At 32.5% G+C, this 23,051-nt stretch overlaps 1 protein-coding gene across 5 annotated transcripts; it reads right to left on the bottom strand.

Moving 5' to 3' along the window:
• Positions 1 to 166: 166 nt before the first annotated feature.
• LOC143045480 (beta-1,4-N-acetylgalactosaminyltransferase bre-4-like) lies at positions 167 to 23,051 on the bottom strand. Of its 5 annotated transcripts, none has more exons than XM_076218009.1 (9): positions 22,913 to 23,047; positions 15,849 to 15,869; positions 14,159 to 14,497; positions 13,483 to 13,715; positions 9,005 to 9,192; positions 6,817 to 6,939; positions 6,328 to 6,423; positions 1,440 to 1,589; positions 167 to 432 (listed from the first exon to the last, which is right to left on the bottom strand). In XM_076218009.1, exons 3-9 carry the CDS (start codon positions 14,451 to 14,453, stop codon positions 408 to 410), a joined length of 1,110 nt encoding a protein of 369 aa, XP_076074124.1. In that variant the 5' UTR covers positions 14,454 to 14,497; positions 15,849 to 15,869; positions 22,913 to 23,047; the 3' UTR covers positions 167 to 407. The 5 variants fall into 5 exon arrangements, with proteins under 5 accessions (XP_076074124.1, XP_076074121.1, XP_076074123.1 ...); XM_076218006.1 differs by having other exon boundaries at positions 1,451 to 1,589; positions 22,913 to 23,046; XM_076218008.1 differs by lacking the exon at positions 15,849 to 15,869 and adding an exon at positions 16,241 to 16,374 and having other exon boundaries at positions 1,451 to 1,589; positions 22,913 to 23,020.

Here is a 23,051-nt window from a genome sequence, read left to right as displayed (position 1 = left end):
TGATGGACTTGTGGAACTTGCAAAGCATCATGTATACCAAATATGATTATCCTTTTATCCATAATAAGCGATAAATTCCCATGGAATGTTTTCGCTTCAATCAGTCACTGTACCATGTAAATGAGGTCAAGGTTAGGCAAAACTAAAATAACAATATAACATCCCATGAATTGAAACTAGTTCTGTACACATTTAATTTGTTAACATTTATTATTATCATTATTATTTATGAACACTTCGTATCTGAACAACAATGCCACGGTAGTGTTCCCATCATTGGAATGTCAATTACATTTATCACAATATAGCTTTCTGATCACTCTTGTTAATCATAATTAGACGTCAAGGTCCGTATCATATATACTGGTCAGCCATCTCTGCAATAGTTTATCAGCCCTGGCTTGTATCTATGTCGTATCTGATGCCTCTTCCCTAGAATATCAAGTTTAAAACAATTTACAAAGATAATCAATATGACAGATTTGCATGCTCCAAGATTAAACTTTTCTGTTTCGAGTTAACATATTGGTCCGAACGAAGTTGGAATTGAAATAATTAAATAATAATTTGTAATTTACTATTTGATATACATGTTTTTTACTAGCCTCGTCTGAACAATTTGAAAATATTCCGATCGGAAATGAAATTCAATCTATATCAAAATATGAATAGCTACTCTGTTGCAAGATAAGTATATTGTGAAAATTTTGGATGACACTTATATTTTTCAAAGTGCGTGAATGTGAACTATTAATTTATATAGACGCGATGGGACAGCCACATACAAAAAAAAAAATAGATTAAAGATAGTGAATGGCCATACGATCTTAGGAGTATACAAGTCACCGTGTCTACATTATGTCAAGGTTAATAAATCGAACCAAGTCAAGAAAAGTTGTGTTTTATACATAGATTTGATCAAAGGTCTGCAGTCAAAAGTATAAATATTCTGCCTTTAAGTAAAAAACTATAAAACCGGACACAATTAGGGAAAATTCCTCACTTCAATAGATCATGTAGATGTGGCGGGGGACATTTTGCGAGTTCTCAAGTTGACAACTCCTATCTTTTAATATCATCAGTGGAATAAATCTCAACCATAAAACATTACTACTAGGGATTTTTAAAGACCTTGACAACACACGAGGGTCTCGCAAGGTCAGTAAATCTGTTGCTGTCAATATAATGGAATTTTATGCGACTGTCTTACACGTGAGAGGTTTATCTAGCTATAAAACCAGGTTTAATCTACCATCTTCTGCATTAGGAAATGCCTGTACTGGTCAGAAATATGACAGTTGTTATCCGTTCGTTTGATGTGTTTGAGCTTTTGATATTGGCATTTGTTTAGGGAATTTCTATTTTGATACTTTTGCTATTTTATTTTTCTGTAACATTGTTATAGTTTTTGCTTTATATATTCATATTTACCTATTTACCTAGTACTTACAGAAGCAATTTCTGTTTGATTAACAGTGACCATTATATATGTCAAGAGTCGACGGAAATCCAGTATCAGCCGATCGTATTTCAGTGTATTTATTCCGTCTCTCATGAAAGTCACTTTCCCAGACTTTAATATATCAAACCTGTTTTTAATATATAAATTAAAGTACAAGTAAACAATATAATGAATTGATGGAAAATCTTATAAACATATAGATAATTTACTCATAACAATTGGTCTTCTAAAAAAATTTCTGTCCCGATATACTATATCGGAATTTCATCACACATTGTATACTTTTGGATATAATGTAATCATGGTAATATGACAAATTTATGTTAAAAAGAAAGATCTTAAAGGGGCATTAGCTGTCAATTTTATGTTCACTGATTTGACTCGAATTCTCCATATTTGATTTATAACATACTAAAACGTACATCAAAATTACAACCAGATGCTCCGCAGGGCGAAGCTTTATACGACCGCAGAGGTTGAACCCTGAACGGTTGGGGCAAGTATGGATACAACATTCAAGCTGGATTCAGCTCTAAATTTGGATTGTGATTAAATAGTTGACACAGCATAGGTTTCTGACACAGAATGAATGTGGTCTAATGAACTTAAACATTTTTTTTTGCCTTTGAGCAATTCACTATGCTGTTGAATATTAATCCTCTCAAAAAAAAGTTTGAAGAAATTTTCTTTTTATTTATGAAATCTGAAATGAGAAAAATTTACCCCCCCCCCCCCATTTTTTTCACATCCCCGTTTCCCTTTTTCCAAAACTGATATCAATTCAAATTTCTAATGGAGTTTGCAACAATAACTACTCTTTTAAATACATCATAAAATATTAAAATGTAAAATAAAGTGCTTGTTATCACTGAATGGTAAAGATTGGTTGGTAGTAAAAGTGAATATACATTGTTTATTGTATAAAACAATAAAAAAAACTTCATCAGCAACATTTTATATTGGCAAATTTCCAATGAAGTTATTTACATAAAGTTATTGGCAAATAAAAATAGAAAATGACATCATAGTCATGTCTGGCAAATGTCCAACATACATTATCTAAAAACATTTTAGATAAGATAAGGAAAAAAAGCCTCATCAGCAACATTTTATATTGGCAAATTTCCAATGAAGTTATTTACATAAAGTTATTGGCAAATAAAAATAGAAAATGACATCATAGTAATGTCTGGCAAATTTCCAACATATATTATCAACTACTATTCTATACAAAGAAAGATAACTCCAATTGAAAATAAATTGCTATTGCACAATATTGTGCAATTAAGATATTACTTGCTATTGTGCAATACTGTGCAATTGAAAATTTCTTGCTATTGCACAATACTTGATATGGAATCCTGATTTGGACCAACTTGAAAACTGGGCCCATAATCAAAAATCAAAGTACATGTTTAAATAAAGCATATCAAATAAGCCCAAGAATTTAATTTTTTGTTAAAATCAAACTTAGTTTAATTTTGGACCCTTTGGACCTTAATGTAGACCAATTTGAAAACTGGACCAAAAATTAAGAATCTACATACACAGTTAGATTTGGCATATCAAAGAACCCATTTATTCAATTTTTGATGAAATCAAACAAAGTTTAATTTTGGACCCCCATTTGGACCAACTTGAAAACTAGGCCAATAATTAAAAATCTAAGTACATTTTTAAATTCAGCATATCAAAGAACCCCAAGGATTCAATTTTTGTTAAAATCAAACTAAGATTAATTTTGGACCCTTTGGACCTTAAATTAAGAATCTACATACATAGTTAGATTCGGCATATCAAAAAACCCCAATTATTCAATTTTTGATGAAATCACACAAAGTTCAATTTTGGAACCTTTGGGCCCCTTATTCCTAAACTGTTGGGACCAAAACTCCCAAAATCAAACCCAACCTTCCTTTTATGGTCATAAACCTTGTGTTTAAATTTCATTGATTTCTATTTACTTATACTAAAGTTATTGTGCGAAAACCAAGAATAATGCTTATTTGGGCCCTTTTTTGGCCCTTAATTCCTAAACTGTTTGAACCAAAACTCCCAAAATCAATCCCAACCTTCCTTTTGTGGTCATAAACCTTGTGTCAAAATTTCATAGATTTCTATTCACTCAAACTAAAGTTATAGTGCGAAAACCAAGAAAATGCTTATTTGGGCCCTTTTTGGTCCCTAATTCCTAAAATGTTGGGACCAAAACTCCCAAAATCAATCCCAACCTTCCTTTTATGGTCATAAACCTTGTGTTAAAATTTCATTGATTTCTATTCACTTTTACTAAAGTTAGAGTGCGAAAACTAAAAGTATTCGGACGACGACGACGACGCAGGACGACGACGCCAACGTGATAGCAATATACGACGAAAAATTAAAATTTTTGCCGTCGGCGTATAAAAACCAAGAAAATGCTTATTTGGGCTCTTTTTGGCCCCTAATTCCCAAACTGTTGGAACCAAAACTTCCAAAATCAATCCCAACCTTCCTTTTGTGGTCATAAACATTGTGTTAAAATTTCATAGCGGATTTCTATTCACTTTTACTATAAAAAGTCGAAAATAAAGATGCAATTAACAGTGCAAGGACTCGATAATATGTATCAACATTTCCGTATGTAATTTTGGCTAGACGTCATCTAATTAACCATCGTGAAGACCACTTTTAGACGACTGCAGACAATAGATAACGACAAAGTGCAATTGGATTTTTCTAGGTCTGATTTCATAATATAGGTTGAAAAGAATGTTTATCATCGTTTTCATCTGTATAAGTCAACCAAATTGTTTATACTTATTTCACTTTCAATATTGACATTCTTTTCCTTAACTTAAATAGCCGAATACATGCGTAACGAATTTCCATCTAAGGAGTACCATGATTCAATGCTGTCGCATTTCTATTTGCAAGTGATTGCGTATTTTGATAAAACTGACCAACTACGCTGCTAAAAAGCAAATTATTATTTAACTTTTTCACTTTCATTAATGACTAATCCAAAAATAATCATATTTTATTATTTTAAATGTCGTAGCTAATGCCCCTTTGAAATAATTCGTTTTCTCTGAATAAAGAAGTAATGGTCCAAGTCGTACCCATAATTATTTATAACTTATATTTTAGTTACAATTTAAGCTATATCAATCTCAAGTATAAGTTGGCTATTTCCCTTTATTTTACAATTTATTCATTATTTTATTTAATAACTGTGTACACGTGAAGCAATAAGATCAGCTGTTTCGTTTTCAATCTTTTGTATTGATTTATCTTAGACTGCAGGATTTTGACATTACTCGATTTAAACTTGAAAGTTGTTTTCTACGGAAGCGTATTAGGGACATAACAAAAAATAAAATTGGCAATGAACTTTTTTTTCAAAGACGATATTTTGACATTTTAAATCTCGAAATGTTGACTATAACTTGAAATTTTGACTATAACTTGAAATTTTGACTTTTCAAATCTCGAAATTTTGACTTAAACTTGAAATTTTGACTTTCTAAAATGTTGAAATTTCGACTTTTTGAAAGGTCGAAATTTTTACTTTTTTAAAACTCGAAATTTCGACTTATTTTAAACTCAAAATGTCCACTTTTTTTAAACTCCAAATTTCGGCTGTGAACTCAAAATTTCATCTTTTAAAATCTCGAAATTTTTATTTAAAAGTTAAAATTTTGACTTCTGAAATCTCGAAATTTTGACTTTTTCTAAGTCCTTTTAAAACTTTGATGTTGGTATTCAAACACAGTTATTACAATTTTAGAAGGAATAGACATGGGCGCAAATTATTTAAGCGTCATCCACACATTTTGGCAATTTTATTCAGAAATTGGTTTTGTTCTTAAATTAAGATATGGATAAGCATTTAATATTGAAGAGTTTCATTCGGAACATGCATGTTGACAGAAAAAAAAAATGTTTTCCCAGTTGAGTTTCCCATATTCCATGTTTTAGTTTTACACGACACTGTCATAGGATCGTCAGATCTGAGGACAGTTAGCAATTACAGTTTCAAAGGCTTGTTTGGTTTCCCAATAGCAAGACACTGACTTTGCCTTGTTTAAACAATGATAAATCAAGTAGCCAAAAATGCCATGTATATTCAGGACGACCAATGAGCTGCTCAGTTTTCTAGTATAATTTTGGAATTTTGTAATGTTGGTTCTTTTTTCTGGAACATTCTCTACAAGTTGGCATTCTTATGACACAACTATTAACCCTTATCTTTATATAGTAGACTGTTGAAAAAAGTATGTCGTAATATATAGGTATGTCGGAATAACGGGGTTGTCTTGATACACATATCTGAAGTCCAGACTTGAAATATGTATTTGAACGTGAAACATATCTTATTTATTCTTCGGCAAAAACAAGATTTTCTATCTTAAATAATCTCTAAAAAATGGTTTAGTTTATTAAAATATGCTTATCAAGTTTATGATGTATATAGCTCTCCGCTTGCTGATATAAATGACTGTGAATGTGAAAATCGCAAACGTATAAATACTGAAAAAGTTGAAATTTCGAGTTTAAAGTCCAAATTTCGACTTTTCATAAAGTCAAAATTTCGAATTCTAAAAAAGTCAAATTTTCGACTTTTTAAAAAGTCGAAATTTCAAGATTTTAGAAAGTCAAAATTTCAAGATAAGAAAAGTTAAAATTTCGAGTTAAAGTCGAAATTTTAAGATTTGGAATGTCAAAATTTCGACTTTGAAAAAAAAGTTCACTGCCAATTTTATTTTTTCTATGTCCCAAATACGCTTCCGTAGTTTTCGAAGTTTAAGTGAAGATTATAAATTTATAATCAAACTTTTTTTTTCGTATGAAGATAAAAAAAAATATTATTGATCACTATTTACCTGGCTAAATTTTCTTCTTGTTTTGCATGCGGCAACATTATATATCTAGCAATACCAGGATGATATCTTGTAATGGTCAAATTCATTGCGTTAATTCTGAAAAAAATATACATATATGTTCAGGTGAGCGAAATGTCTGTTTTTATAAGAGGTTACATCATTTCCATTTTTGTTTGTTTTGCCTTTTGATATACTTACGTATGACAGCTATTTTTTTAGTCAGAGGTCTATATCTATATATATCTATTGTGATATTACTTGGAGAAATTTTCTATTGGCATGTCACTTTAATTGTTATATCTAACTTTAAGTGATTAAATTTGTCTTGCTTTAACGGAACTGTCCTGCTTCAATAAAATTTGCAAGTCGAACCAATAGCAAAACACATTCCGATTATATAATAAACTTGAATAATGTCAGAGATGCATGATACATAAAAGTCGACTGTCTACGGAATATTGAAAATGGAGTGTCTTTCAGGACTCTTACCTATTAAACATGTCATCATCTTCTCCTCCCCAACCAAAGTACCTGTTAGAGTAACCGTTGACCTTTAAAAAGTCTTCTTTCGATATAGCTGCCACACCTCCGAATATCTTATCATATGGCAGTCTAAACAATAGGAAATTAATGTTTATACATATATGAATGTGAAATCAAGGACAATTTATCAACAACAAACTCTGTATCTATACTTTTATTAATTGTTACAATGGAAAGAAACTGAAAATACCTTTTACAAGCTATAGAACTATATCTTCTTAGGTCATAACAATATGTATCATTTGGACTTTACGAAGACAAAAAAGTTAACTTGACTGTATTTTTTCTCTCGTACCAATAATTGCCACTAATTTAATACATACGTCTGTTCATTTTTTTCTTTTGTAGGACCATGAAGACCATGAATGTCGTACATTACAACTTATGAATACAAATATTATTATGTATGGAATTATTTTGATAACTCTCGTCAAATTACATTTGTTTACGTTATATTTAATCAATCGTGCACTTTTGATGACTTATGTCACATGTCTACATTTGAATATCGATGGTTTTAACTTAATACTTGTACTGTAGCAGATTCACGACTACGGACACATGTCAGAAGTCAACATTTGAATATTGATTATTTCAACTTACTTGTACTGTAGCCGATTTACGGCTACTGACACATATCAAATGACCACATTTGAATATCGATTGTTTCATCTTACTTGTACTTTAGCATATCCACGTCTACTGACATATGTCAGATGTCTACATTTGAATATCGATTGTTTCATCTTACTTGTACTTTAACTGATTCACAACTGCGGTCACATGTGCGGACACATGTCAGACGTTTACAATATTGATTATCGATTGTTTCAACCTACTTGTACATCAGCCGATGAACGTCTTCTATCATATGTCAAATGTCTACATCTGAATATGGATTGTTTCAACTTACTTGTACTTTTGCCGAATTAAGGCTACTGACATATGCAAGATATGAAAAAGAAGATGTGGTATGATTGCAAATGAGAAAACTGTCCACAAGAGACCAAAATGACACAGACATTAACAACTATAGGTCACCGTACGGCCTTCAACAATGAGCAAAGCCCATACCGCATAGTCATCTATAAAAGGCCCAGATATGACAATGCAAAACAATTCAAACGAGAAAACTACATTTGAATATCGATTGTTTCATCTTACTTGTACTTTAGTCGATTCACGGCTACTGACACATGTCAGATGTCTTCATTTGCATATCGTTTGTTTCAAAAGAGTTTCAACTTACTTGTACAGTCGATTCACAGCTACTGACATATGTAAGATGTCTACAGTTGCATATCGATTGTTTCAACTTACTTGTACTTTTGCGGAATCAAGGCTACTGACATATGTAACATGTCTACATTTGAATATCGATTGTTTCATCTTACTTGTACTTTAGCCGATTCACGTCTACTGAAACATGTCAGATGTCTACATTTGCTTATCATTTGTTTCAACTTACTTGTACTTTAGCCGATTCACGTCTACTGACATATGTAAAATGTCTACAGTTGCATGTCGATTGTTTCAACTTACTTGTAGATTAGTCAATTCATTGCTACTAACACATGTCAAATGACCACATTTGAATACCGATTGTTTCAACTTACTTGTACTGGAGCCGATTTACAGCTACTGACACATATTAAATGACAATATTTGAATATGAATTGTTTCATCTTACTTGTACTTGAGCCGATCCACGTCTACTGACACATGTCAGATGTTACATTTGAATATATCGATTGTTTCTACTCACTTGTAATGTAGCCGATTCACGTCTACTGTCATATGACAGACGTCTACATTTGAATATCGATTGTTTCATCTTACATGTACTTTAGCTGATTAACAACTGCGGACACATGTCAGATGTCTAAATTTGGTTATCGATTGTTTCAACTTACTTAAACATGAGCCGATTCAAGGTTACTATCATATGTCAGACGTCCGCATTTGAATATCAATTGTTCATTTTACTCTTTCTGTAGCCAGTTTACGGCTACTGACACATGTCAAATGACTGCATTTGAATATCAATTGTTTCAACTTACGTGTACATGAGCCTAATCACGGCTACTGACATATGTCAGATGTCTACAATTGAATATCGATTGTTTCAACTTACTTATACTTTAGCCGATTCACGGCTACGGACATATGTCTAGGATTATCTGGACAGGTGTATAAATTATTATCATTTTCTGGCAGTAAATCCACGTCATGAAATATAAAGCATTGATAGTCGTGTAGTCGTAAAGATTCTAAAACGCCAACATTCAACAGTAAAGCTCTGTTAAATTGAACTTTTAAATCCTGAAATGAAAAGAAGGGTTACGTGTTTAAAGAAAATGTTTAAATTAAATATGCAGTAGTCTTTGAATGTATGGGAAAATTAATGGGGAATGTGTCCATGGTACACACATGATGTCCCCACTTGTATATAATAAAGTAATAAATGGACAAAACTGAAGAACATTAATCAAAGTGCTTGTAAGCAACGTAGGGTAAATATTGATTTATTTTTTTGAATGAACATGGCATTGTATAAAGCATTGATTATAGTTGGTACAACTATAATTATGGACAAAGGATGAAAACTCCAATCTAAAAAAAAATCTTTTAACAATTACATCATTGACATTTTTATAACAGATATGTGTTATATTATCAATTCCCGACCATATTTGTATCAAAATCGTCATTTGATTTTGTTGGAATTTTATAGATATCATATTGTCTCCTATACAATAACAAAATATTCATTGTAATTTCAATTGCTATTTTTTTGTTTGTTTGTCATCTTATGTATTTTAAGATTTTTTTCGTCAAATATTCGATCACAGATATCATTTGTTTCAAAACGTTTAAGGTAACACGATACCGAATGGCATATCTCCCGATTTCCAAACTTTTTGGCAAACGTGGTCTTTGTATCGAGTTACATCGGAATATGTAATAAAAAATGGGGGTCACCATTTTTGTTTTCTTTGTAATTTCATAAGAAAATGTGAATTTTGGCGACAATTTTACATAGGTATATAGGGGAAATGCCTTTTTTCGGCTTACCTTTTTTCGATTTTCCAATGGATGGCTATGTTCTTATATACGGAGAAAAACAAAAAACTAACATGATATCCAGGATTGCACACTGAATCCATACACGTATAGAAAATCATATGTCACCATCCTTGTTTTTGAGATAAATGGCTTCAAAGTTGATCGATACCGCCTCGAATTCGAACGAAAACGCGTGACGTTATATTATTCAGAGTATAACGTTATCCCTACTTAGAGACATGGAAAACAAAATATTGTCGGGATCTGAATGGTGATTATCTTATTTTCATATCCCCTGTCGGGTTTCGTAAATTTTCTAGTTATGCAATATAAAATTCAACTGATATAATTTTATTTCGCACTGTACATGGAAATTTCACTCACATGAAATAACATTATTCTCGTCTGACTTTCACACCAAACGAGCAAACTTGAAACTTGCGTGAACTCAGTCTGGTTGGTTCCACATGAATCTTATGATAATAGTTCTTGCATAAATCAACGGGAATTTGTACACGGTAAATTCGCATAAATTTAAAATAGAATTATTCAAATAATATCTTAATTCTATAATTTAATTTAAAATCATGAAAAAAAGTTCACCTGAAAATAATATGAACAATTTCACGTCAGATTCATTCGAATTACTGATTTTTTAACTCCATAATATTAGAAGATGGTGGTGTCATCGCTGTATCCAAGCAGAAATAGAGTACTTCAAAATTTTATTCAGTTAACAGTTTTTTAATTGCTCGGTTTGAGGGTTGTTAAAACGTTCAGTGGCAAATAGTTCATGCATGTTCGGGACGATACATTACAATTTTGAAAACAATTGTTTATAAAAGATACATTAAATGCACCAGTCAAAAAAGGTTAAACTTTCAATTAGTTGTGAAAATTATGAGGGAAAATAACGATCCTGATAAAATCTCGAAGATAAAGTACACATTCTAAAAATTAAATAACAAAACTCCAAGAAAAATTAAAAACGAAAAATTCCCTTATCAAATGACGAAATCATAATCCCAAGAACAGCAAAAGAATGATAAACAGCTGTCATAGTCTTGACTTGATACAATCATAAGTATAGTGTACTTAGACTGCGTGATGTAAATGTGTGAATTGTTTAACCAGCAAGTCGGACAAACCTTGCAAACTGTACGCAAATTTCACAAAGTTCAACATTCTGTCATTTGTGAAAAAATATATGCAAAACAAATCTTGATATCATATATGCATTCTTTATATGAGTAAAACCAACTGCGAAATATAAAAGTTTCGGATTGAACTTCCACATGTAGGACATGTAAGCCTGAGTCTGTACCCTGCGTGCCTTTATATCTTATCCAAATGCCTTATCCAGCAACTCGTCATAAACAGAACAAAAAGAGAAAATCCAGACGATATGCGCACTTTTAAAATGAGTAGTAACACCAGGTACATGATTTAAAAGCTGAAGCAAACAGACTGTAGTCCTAAATAATTAGCCGTGTAAACCCTATATATACCAAGTGCGTGATTGACGGACGAACGGACATGGATTAAACAATATGATATGTGCTCTATTAGGAATTTGGTGACAATACATATTCTAGAATAAGCAGTTGATATAATGGAATGGCAATATGGAGATCTACAATGTAGTTGCAATGTAAACAAGCTAACATTTCCGTCATTTCGTCTTTGGTGGAAAGTTGATTAACTGGGGCAATTGTACCGCATCTCCTTATATCATTATGGTTTGGATTTTCTCCAGAAGAACAAAAGTTCTAAGACTTAAACAAATATGTACTAAGAGACTGAAATGTTACTGGGATAATTATACTACACAATCATACTAGCTTAGTCACGATTTTCTTGATATCTTTGGTTTTGATGTCGTTAAATAGATGTTGCTATCTTATAATTTGCATATCCCATATCTCCATTTATCATTCTATCAGCCAACGTTTGTACAAATAACATGTATACAAATATTTTTTTTGTTTTATTTAGACTTGTACTTTTGCAAACAAAGTCTCATGTTATCCCACTTCCATAATGAGCAAGCGTTGAAACGTAGATATTTCGTTTGGCGTAACTGTTCATTGTTGGTCCTCTTCGCAGTCCGTGTTTTAACTATGTCGATTTCTTTGAAAAGAATAGAGGCAATGATTTAAATTTTAACAACTAAAGTTTCATGTGACGGGTGTAAATTGGAGGATTGGTTGATTGATTGTTGGTTGCATAACATCCAGTGGTGAATATTTCATGCATGTTCAGGACGAGAACAAGTTTATTATAAATACACTAGGAAGGTTTTGTAATAGAGGACATCAAAGATGATGGTCAAGGAAATTTAGACTGACACTAGAAAATAAGGGTATATTGAATAGGGAAAGAAATGTTCCCTTGCAACAGGCCACCTACGGACCCCTCAAAGAGTTGTTGCAAGGGTTCTTAACGTGCAAATAGCGTTGCACTCTCTTTACACGAGACATCGGATTTAACGTCCCCATTCTGACCGGACGTGCTGCAAACTTGATATATCCCGCACATCTAAACGGACGCCCCACTTTGGCAAGCGTTTTACTGACGATCGGAAGAAGACCAGATTACCATATTTTTTACAGAAATATAAAATGTATTTGTACTCATTACGAAACAAGTGAAAAGCTCGGCGAGTCCCTTTTCGTCGTGTTTCTAAAGCTCGTACAAATACAATAAATATTTTCCGACAATGTACATAAATATACTAGTAGTTTTTTTTATCCACACAAAGAAATGCAAACACTTCTTATTTAAATGTATATACTTGTATACTTGTTCTAAAAACTCCTTTTCAGATTGTGAAACTCCTCTGGTTTTCCCCGACGCCTAGTATGTGAGCAATATGCCAATCAGTGCATCAAAAGGCTATTTTTTAAATTCTATTTTAATCGTTTTGTCTCCCAATTTGTACATGTACATTATTTCCAACTACAAACACACAAAAAAAAATCACACACACAGTACCACTGAATGCCCATGCAAGTGTAAATTAACACGAATATAAAATCTAAATGATTTCAAGGTCTAGCTTTTTTCAGTCTCTTTCTGCCGTTTGAATAATAAAATGTCAGTCGTTTGCTTGTAAATTTCGAGAAAAAAATTGTAACGGAACCAGTCTGACTAGAGCCAGCCCCAAATTCAAACTTGACCTGTGTTTTGCGGTAATAAGCATTGTGTATAAGTTTTATATCATTTGGTTGAGGCAATGTATAAGTTTAATACCATTTGGTTGAGGCAAACAAAAGTTAGAGAACAGAAACAAAAAAATACTTTTTTTCATTTGTAAAGGGGAATTCTTATAGAATGGTAAAAGTGACGCCACCAAAATTCAAACTTGACCTGTGTTTTGGGGTAATAAGCATTGTGTATAAGTTTCATATCATTTGGTTGAGGCAAAGTTAGAGAACAGAAACCAAGTTTTGGACGTATGGACTTCACACTAAAAACCCCTAAAAGTAGCGTTAAAAAATGGTCATTTGAATTAACATGTTTTACTTGTAGATCTATCTTACTTACTAGATCTACAACATATATTCCGTATTCTATCTGCTGTCTCTGCAATATAGGATGAAGATTATTTAGGAAAATCTTCAGATGTATTTCCCGATCTCTGAATGGTACTATGATGGCCACTCTGTGTCGGGATGTGCAGTTAGGTGGTTTATATCGCCCTCCATAATGCAGGTTCAAAAACTTTGACTCGAGCTCGGCCCAAGTTAAAACTTCAGTGCTTGGTTTGATATAACCATCTAAAAATATAAAAAAAGTTCTGAGTTCCGTAGCTATGTCAATTATCGTTCTTTTTTTTATGATACAACCATACTTTCGTTTCGTCCATTTTAGTTTTTCAAATTGAAACATGAACTGCGATCTATTTCATATTTTGATTTTTTTATGATTAAAAATAAAACAAAAAAAAACCCCAAAAAATACGATTCATATATATTATCATTGATTTACGAATCAATAAAATAAAGACGCAGTACGTGTGTTTTTCTTGATTTGCCAAATGTGAAAAAAAAAAATATTACTATGTTTTTTTGGGAGTGACACTTTTCCCCCCACACTTTTACTAAAAATAATAAAACATACATGACGTTTGTTTTTTATATTTGTTTTTTTGTGTGCATTTATTGATCCCTTCTCTGTACATGCTGTATATCGTGTTTCTGTATTATTTTTGAATACTTACAAAGGCCAGGTGGTATTGTTGGGCATAATGGTAAGAGAGGTCCTTTTTTTCTCCAGTTCCAAAAAAAGATACTGTAGAAAGAGGAAGTATTTCTACTTTCGGTTACACAGATTTCGCCTTCGCATCGTGTGTGTCCATACAGAATTAGAAGCAAGAACTGGACAATCAGAAAAGCAAGTCCTATAATCGATATACAACGTAGATTACATAAATCTCGGAACTTTCGAAAAAGCAGCCGCAGAATTTGCTTTGCATTTAAACCATTTAAACCATGCTCTAGTAAACTCGTTGTCATTGTTTGCTTGCAATATGTTGATCCATGGTTGTCGCCGCAACAATCTGTGAACAAAAGAACAATTATTATTTGTAAAAAAAATCTGTCGTGTTTACGGATCTATACAATTAAAGTACTATGATGTATCCCTGGTGAGCAGAGTGAGTATTTTCAAAAATAAGATAAATATCTATTTATGCCAAATGATAGTTGAATCATCTAAAATGTGTACACCTAGGGTTAGGTTGGTACACTCAAAAGTGACAACACAATAACAAAAACAGACTGATATATGTGGGCTTCCACAGTGATGGTTTTAAAAATGCACCAATAAGAACACCAGTCACCTTATGCATGTTGGAATGAATACAAACAATTGTTTATTACTAGAACCGCCTTTTGAATTATGGAATTTTGAGATTTTATTGAGACTAAGAAAACCCAGAAAAGAAATGCATGTTTACACATTGCCCCAAAAGCTTTACTGAAATATATATATATAATTTAGTCCTCAAGCGCCTTATGTCAAAGTATGAATAGAAGAATAGATTTTATCAGTTTACATTACAATAACAATATAATTTGAGATTGAAACACATATAGGGCGGGACAGGGTCGAGTACAAAATTACAGAATTTTTGTTTGGACAATTACTGATTGAATCACATTTGTGAAAAATATGAGACTTTTCATATGTTGGACATCAAAAGAGGGAATACATATTCTAAGCACTATCCTGGGTATGCCACTGAATAACTTTCTTAGCTCAATATTTCAGGAGCTTATGCTATGCGTATGAACGCTTGTACAGAATTATGATCCTTTATTTCTTAAATAACCGATTTAAACTACATGTCTCGGATAAAAAGACCTACAAAAGAATGCTAACAAAACCTCAAATTAAGAAAATCTGCGACATACGATTTTTTGACGACCCGTAAAATGAAGGTAAAGTATTTTTCCTACGAGTATATTTTAACTGTAATAATGTATGTACATGCACACTTTCAATATGTACAACACTTTTTCTGTTATAACAGTTATCATTGTTCAATTCCAAGTAATTATTGTTTAATTACAGAGGTATTATCTAATTTTGTAATGAAAGTATCTGCGGTTTTATCATGAAAAATATAAAATAAAATCTCGAGGCTTTTGGACTCCACAAGTTTCCACGCAATAGAGGCATCTTATGTGTACGAACGACAATGAAGTTAACATTTTTACTTGTAAATGCTCCTATGTGAAACCTTTCAAAATTGAATAAAGAACATAAAAAACTGATTTGACTTGAATTGATTATAAATGAAATGTAATGATTTTTATCTGTGTTACACGTCAAACTTATACATGTTATATATATCATAGTTGTCACGAAACGAAGTTTGACTAAAACTTGATCAAAATATTTCTTACCGTATGTCCTTAAAATGTAATCTGAAATAATATATAAACTGATGATATCTCATCAATTTACAATACAGGTAAACATCAAACAAAAAACACACAGGTACAAGATACATCAACGTGTCAAATAATGTGCACAGTTTTCTTTTGTTTTAACATTTATATGCATGTAAACACACTTTATACATAAATGAGAGCATTTTTCCTGAACGTTATAACTAAATCGGGATCCTAGTTCACTGGTCGAAAACAGACGCGTAGCAAAGATTGGACTGAGTACCAATGGTTGTGTTCTAGTTCTCATCTGGACATTTGCGTCCACCCATAGACGTTTGATATAGAATTTTGAGTCAATATAATAATTCCATGGTCCACCTAGAGGCTGTCAAAGGACAACAAACCTGTGTGAATTGGTGTCCGTTTTGAAAACAATTAGGCCTAAGGGTCATCAAGTCAAAAACAACCAAGCTAAAAATCGTCAAAACCAGTCTTGACCTCTGTTTGATCAAGAGAAACAGCATATTGAAACCTGAAACTTATAAAAAATACCATGTTTATTATTTTGTACTACCCCAGGTGTGCGTTTTCCCTACAACATACTCACTGGATTACGCGTTCTCAGAAATGGCATAAAATGTCAATCAATCAATGATCGATACTATTGAACGGCAAACGTGAAATTCGTCAATGTCGAAATTACTTTAATTTTTAAGCAATCAAAACATTAAAAAACCGTATTAAAGTTGGAATTGCCTTATTTGAACAGCTCTCTTTTTGAGAGAAAGAACATTTTAAAAAGCTAACAAAAATGCCATCACATGTAATTTTTCTTTTTAATAATGGGTAATGATTTCTAATAAGAATCCTGTAAAATGTTCCTTTGGTTACAGACCTGTCAGGACACATCAGTAGTTAAACATTTGGGTAACTTTAGTCATACCATGAAAGTATTATATTGACGGTCACAATAATACCTTCATGGTCACACTTACTGTCAATGACTAAATAGTTTGAATCTTTTAAAATCATTAAAACAAATTTGTTAAACTCATATTTCGTTTTCTTTTCTTACTGCTTCAAGTCTTGCCTACACAATGTACACCGGTATTAGATATATTGTATTCTTACACTGCATGTTTTGTAAAACCAAGGAGGTTTAACCTCCTTGATAAACTGAATTATGATTTATCTTTGTCGTTGCATCATGAGGAATATAAAACACATATTGTATTATATACAGCAGTAGGATACAGGGGCGTGTTTTTTGTTCTTCGGTAGTGAGCCAGAAGAGGTCCATTTCTATTTTTTTGCATTGGGAAGATCTTCTGGCTCTCTTCCACCTCTTCTTTTTAAATAGGTGGTTTAGACAGCAGAGGCACAAAACAAACATGGCGTCGTTTAGTCTAAATGACATTCATAAATTAATTAATGAAGATATACTAGAATGTGAGCTTTGTTATAAACGTTTTTATGGTATGACAGCCTTAGTAGGACATATCTGTAGGACGATAAGCTGGATGAATATAAGAACTACACGGACAGTAACAATTAAGGGACAACTCTTTGAAATTCTAGAGACGGGATTTTGATTCTTCTTTAGGTACAGAAAACCATCAACATTTTGAAGATTACTTTCCGGCGCATGCCTGATTGAGGTTGCTAGTTCATTTCAATTTTTCTTTTATTTATTAAACTTTACAATTTTATTGAACTTTTAATTTTTTACATTTTCTTTATTATATTTTCATTAGTGATTAACGCTAATTTCAATACTCATGATTGGGCTAGTAGTCAGTTTAAATCAATAGATGAGGAATGTAGAAGGAAAGAGGACATCGTTATTCATTTTAATTTGTCGCTAATCATGCCTATTTTTTTTTTTGCTCTTACCAGGCAACCATATTCATAAACGAAAATCTCCTGTCCCCCATCCCAACAAATAAATAAATATCAGATGGTTTTTTCTTATTTAACACAAAATTGATGCTAATTTTTAACGCCCAGTGACAAATATTTCATGCATGTTCAGGAAAACACGAGAGAAAAAGTCGGGTATATAATATAAAAACGAAGAGATGTGATCTGATTGCTGATGACGCAACTATCATAATATGAAGTAGTGGATGAAAGCAATAATAGGAAACCGTAAGGACTTCAACAATAAAAAAAAAACCGATACTGTAAAGCCGTTTATAAAACGCCATGAAAGTGTGAAACAATTCAAACGATAAAACTAATACGGCCTAATTATACAAAACAAAACAATTTGAAAAATACCAAATATGAGTTGAGACATGAACCAACGACAAACACTAAACTACATGCTCCTGACTTGGGACAGGTTCATAAAGAATATGGCAGAAGTTGATTATATAAAAACGAAGATGTGGTATGATTGCCAATGAGACAACTCTTCACAAGAGACCAAATGATACAAAAATTAACAGCCATAGGTCACCTGACCATACGGCTTTTAACAATAAGGAGGCTTGTATAGGGTATATTGGGATACGGGATATTTGCCATTTTAATTTTAGGGATATGGGATATTTGTCCTAATAGTAAATGGGATATGGGATATTGATGCATTTATTAGGATATTGAATTTTTAACATGAAAAAAAATAAGTGGAATTTAAAAGTTAAGTACAGAAATATTTACATCTCACTTGATAAAATTGCTCAAAAAAGTTTAATATTAAAGGTCATTTTAGTGCTTTGTTGATTTTAATTGAGTTTATGGTCGTTTTATTTAAAAGTCATCCAAACCCAAGCGAAAAGTATTGATCTATTTTCGATATTTGTATGCTCATATGTACTGATAATTTTAAAAGTATTTGTTTTGCTTTCCATACTTCATTCCTTATTGTTAATTTTCCTTTTTGGGTGGTGATGTTCCTTTTGCACTATCTTACGGTGTTTGTATATCACAACTCCTCCGCTATGCCCGTGTCTGTTGTAACGTTTTGGATTTTAATGAACGAAATCTATGTATTACTGGTAAATTATTAAGTCAGGGATTTCGTTACCATAAATCACTTAAAATCTTTACTAAATTCTAGATTTGGTTTTGAAGTTTGGTTCTACCTGTAGAAAACTTATTTCAAACGGGATAGCACATCCTCATTTTTACGGAGATGTTGTTTACCGTGCCATTGGATGCTGGATGTGTAATGATTGATAATTTAGCCTCAGATGCATTACTTTTTATTAGTTGTAATTGGCTTTGAACTAGCTGTCAGTAACTGCGAGTACTCTCAGATCTGTACTTAGTGTCTTTTTGTTGATGGGATGTACAAGTACTCGGTCACGTCCACTCTCTGTTTTTGTTAGATGTATTTCTATTTGTATCCATCTGATGAGTTAAGCCTTTTTCAACTGATTTGTATAGTTCGTTCTTATTTTGTACTATTACACAACTGTCCCAGGTTAAGGGGAGGGTTGGGATCCCGCTTACATGTTTAACCTCGCCACATTCTGTATGTATGTGTCTGTCCAAAGTCAGAAGTCTTTAATTCAGTGGTTGTCGTTTGTTGCTGTGTTACATATTTGTTTTTTGTTCATTTTTGTGTACATAAATTAGGCTGTTAGTTTTCTCGTTTGAATTGTTCTACATTTGTCATTTCAGGACCTTTTATAGCTAACTATGCGATATGAGCTTTACTCATTGTTGACGGTCGTACAGTGACCTATAGTTGTTAATTTCTGTGTCACATGGTCTCTTGCGAAGAGTTGTTTCATTGGCAATCATACCATATCTTTTTTTATATTATATGCACATATGCATTGAAAATTTTCTTAAAATAATCATAGATTTTTGTTAGATGTATCCATCTGATGAGTTATGTTATACCACTGTCCCAGGTTAGGATGAGGGTTGGGATCCCGCTAACATGTTTAACCCCGACATATTATTTATGTATGTGCCTGTCCCAAGTCAGGAGCCTGTAATTCAGTGGTTGTCGTTTGTTTATGTGTTACATATTTGTTTTTACATAAATAAGGCCGTTAGTTTTCTCGTTTGAATTGTTTTACATTGTCTTATCGGGGCCTATTATAGCTGACTTTGCGGTATGGGCTTTGCTCATTGTTGAAGGCCGTATGGTGACCTATAGTTGTTAATGTCTGTGTCATTTTGGTCTTTTGCGGATAGTTGTCTCATTGGCAATCATACCACATCTTCTTTTTTATAAGCCTTATTGTTGTCAATGTTTTTATTTGTTTTGATGCTTTATATGATTACAGGATATTTTCTAGTGTTTTACCTCTTATTTTTCACGTGGCGAGGATCTTCAGAGGTCTCCACGTTTCACAGATTGCTCTGATGTGCAACGGCTGTTTTGCCAGACAAGCTAGGGCCGGGAGACGTCAGAGCACGCCCCATATCAAAAAGTAGATATTTCGCCGTATAAACTATGTTAATAACGAATAATTACTAAACAATCAATGTAAATTAATATATATTCTTCTATTACTGGTGTTGTGAGGAAGGAAATTAAAAAAAAGTAACAAAAATATTGGGATCTATGTAATTCATAAAGTTCAAGATCACAGAGTCAAATGTTGTGTTATTTCTTTGCAAAACAAGGGCTGTGCAAATTTTGCCTGCTGTAAAAATATTGCAACAGTTAAGTGTAATGTAGGTACATTAGCAGAAAGCTTTCTTGTGTTAAATTTTGAGTTATTGAACTTGCATGCTAAATATCCACTTTTTGATATAGACGTGCTCTGACGTCCCACAGTCTCAACTTGTCTGACAAAACAACCGTTGGATGTCAGAGCAATCTCGGACAAGAGACAGGGTTGAGTCCTTCTGTTCTTTCCAACATAGTTTAACGTGTAGGATGAAGTTTCTTATCAATAAAAGAAGACTGCTATCAAAATGAAATTTTACAGTCATATGCATCACGGTTTGAACAATTAAAAAAAGTCTGAAATTAGACCCCTTACACTAAATTTATCGTTTAAGATCACATAAAAAAGATTGTTATACAAGGCTCTAAGATGGAACACTTCATCTTTTGGACACATATTTTCTTATTTAACACTGTAAGTATGCACTGTAAATTTCCTTTAACACAGTTTGTTTTACCAGTCAAAATTGTTGACGCTGTGATGATGAGGAAAAAAATGGGCTTGGGAATGACTTTATAATGATTTTTGGGGATATTTCAAAATAGTTTTAGGGATATGGGATATTTGTAAAAAATATTTATTGGGATATTAGGGGTAAACATTATAGGGATACGGGATATTGGGATAAAAACTTAATGGGATATGGGATATTGATACCCCCCCTAAACAAGCCTCAATAAGCAAAGCCAATACCACATAGTGAGCTATAAAAGGCCCCGAAATCACAAATGTAAAACAATTCAAAGGAGAAAACTAACGGCCTAATTAATGTATAAAATAAAGTGAACGAAAAACAAAGAAGTAACACAGCAACAAACGGCAACCACCGAGTTCCTGTCCCAAGTCAGTAGCCTGTAAGTCACTGACTTACAGGCTACTGACTTGGGACAGGCACATACATACAGAATGTGGCGGGATTAAACATAGTAGCGGGATCCCAACCATTTCCTATCCAGGGACAGTGATTTAACAGTACAACAACTAGTTTGTGAGCGCTCGATCCTCCTCGAAGCTGAAACAGTAGTGTAGCAGTACAATATAAGAACAACCTGTGCAAATCAGTTGCAATTTGATTAACTGAAAAGATCGGTACGAGATACTCAAAAGAAACCGGCCAACTAACATTAAGACTATAGACTCAAAACATCGAACAAAGAGTATTTGCAATTACTGGAAGTTTGTTCAAAGCTAGTTGCAACTAGTTCTGAAATAAATCTTGTTCTCCCAGACTGAAGTATCAATCAGTACACAACCAACTGTTAAAATTTATTAAAAAGAAAAGTATAGGAAACGTCTGGTTTACGTTGCATACTAACATATGGATCGATATATAATGAAAGCATTTGAAAAGTGGTAGTCCGAAGGTTTTGACCATCGAAATTTTGCATTAGAAATAATAGTTAGGACCTGAGGAGATTTTCTTCAAGGACCACCAGAAAAAAATGATTTTGAGAACTTCCTGAAAGCTTTGCTTTATACAAAAATAATCCAGTTCGGTTACTTTAAAAAATAAATAAATAGACTAAGATGTCCTTTTTGTAAATTGATCCGAGTCATATTCCAGACAAATATTAACGAATTCTTGTGCAGGATAAGATTGTTCTTAAAAATCAAATAGTGGGGGATAAAGCCTGATTTGTTTAGCAACATTGAATTGAAGAAAAGCATAAAGAAAATTGTAACGAACAGAGCACAATTTTACAGTCATGTCTACTGGACGTATCTTAATTTTCTTAAAAAAATCGTAAACTTAATTTAATTCATCCAACATAACAAGAACCTGCTGTATTCGACGGCAGACGGCAATTAACTTTTTTTATTTTATTGATCTTCCGTAGAATATCTCCAGAAGAGGTCCAGATTCATTTTTTTGAACTCTTCACCAGAAGACATTCTGGAGATGTACAGAAGAGACCAATAAAACACGCCCCAGTAGAAACAACATGATCTTGATTGCCTTTTTTCAGTGCACCAGCAAACAATACTGATTTTATTTGTTATGTTAATATGCAATGCATAAGTATAATAAAAATTACATAATGGAAGATAATCTTGAACCTTTTTATACTTATAAACGATGAACAAGATCTCAACAGTAGTTACGTTAACTTAGTGCATATCGATAAAAAAAAAAAACGGAAATATTGTGTAGGTATTTTTAACTTCGTCGTTGTTTCATTGGAATTCTCGTCAGATGCAAAACCATTAGACATTATCACTATTTTTATTAAACATGTTTATATCTACATGCACACCATCACAGTCTAGACCTGTATAGAACGCAAATGATTTCCATTCAGAGTGAAATTTGACTCCAGTCAAATTATAAACAACCCTGCATAAAGTTTTTTCTTTGACTCTAGCCGTTATCGTAATAATTTCTTGTGCGTGTGAAGTTACAAAAATAGCTGCATATGAATATTTTCTAATATAACTTACCATTTGCGTCTTTTGTTAAGTTTTTCCTCGTATAGTTTGTTGATAATTTGATTTACACAGTATTTATAACATGGCTGCTGTTTTGACTGCTGATCAAATTACCACACATACTCTTATCATTTAAGTATCACACAAGTAT

The sequence above is a fragment of the Mytilus galloprovincialis genome, chromosome 9 (genome assembly GCF_965363235.1).
Source record: "Mytilus galloprovincialis chromosome 9, xbMytGall1.hap1.1, whole genome shotgun sequence".
Lineage (NCBI taxonomy): Eukaryota > Metazoa > Mollusca > Bivalvia > Mytilida > Mytilidae > Mytilus > Mytilus galloprovincialis.
Note: the sequence above shows the minus strand (reverse complement) of the source record. Positions and strands in the feature narration are given on the sequence as shown.

What these genes read in the sequence shown, in the direction of transcription:
- LOC143045480 (XM_076218007.1), bottom strand. Translation starts at nt 14,453, where the DNA reads ATGACAACGAGTTTACTAGAGCATGGTTTAAATGGTTTAAATGCAAAG. An exon ending in GTGAATCGGCTAAAGTATAA is followed by an intron (nt 6,940 to 9,004) that starts GTAAGTTGAAAC and finishes CCTATTGTTTAG; the next exon opens with ACTGCCATATGATAAGATAT. An exon ending in GATGATGACATGTTTAATAG is followed by an intron (nt 6,424 to 6,816) that starts GTAAGAGTCCTG and finishes TATTTTTTTCAG; the next exon opens with AATTAACGCAATGAATTTGA.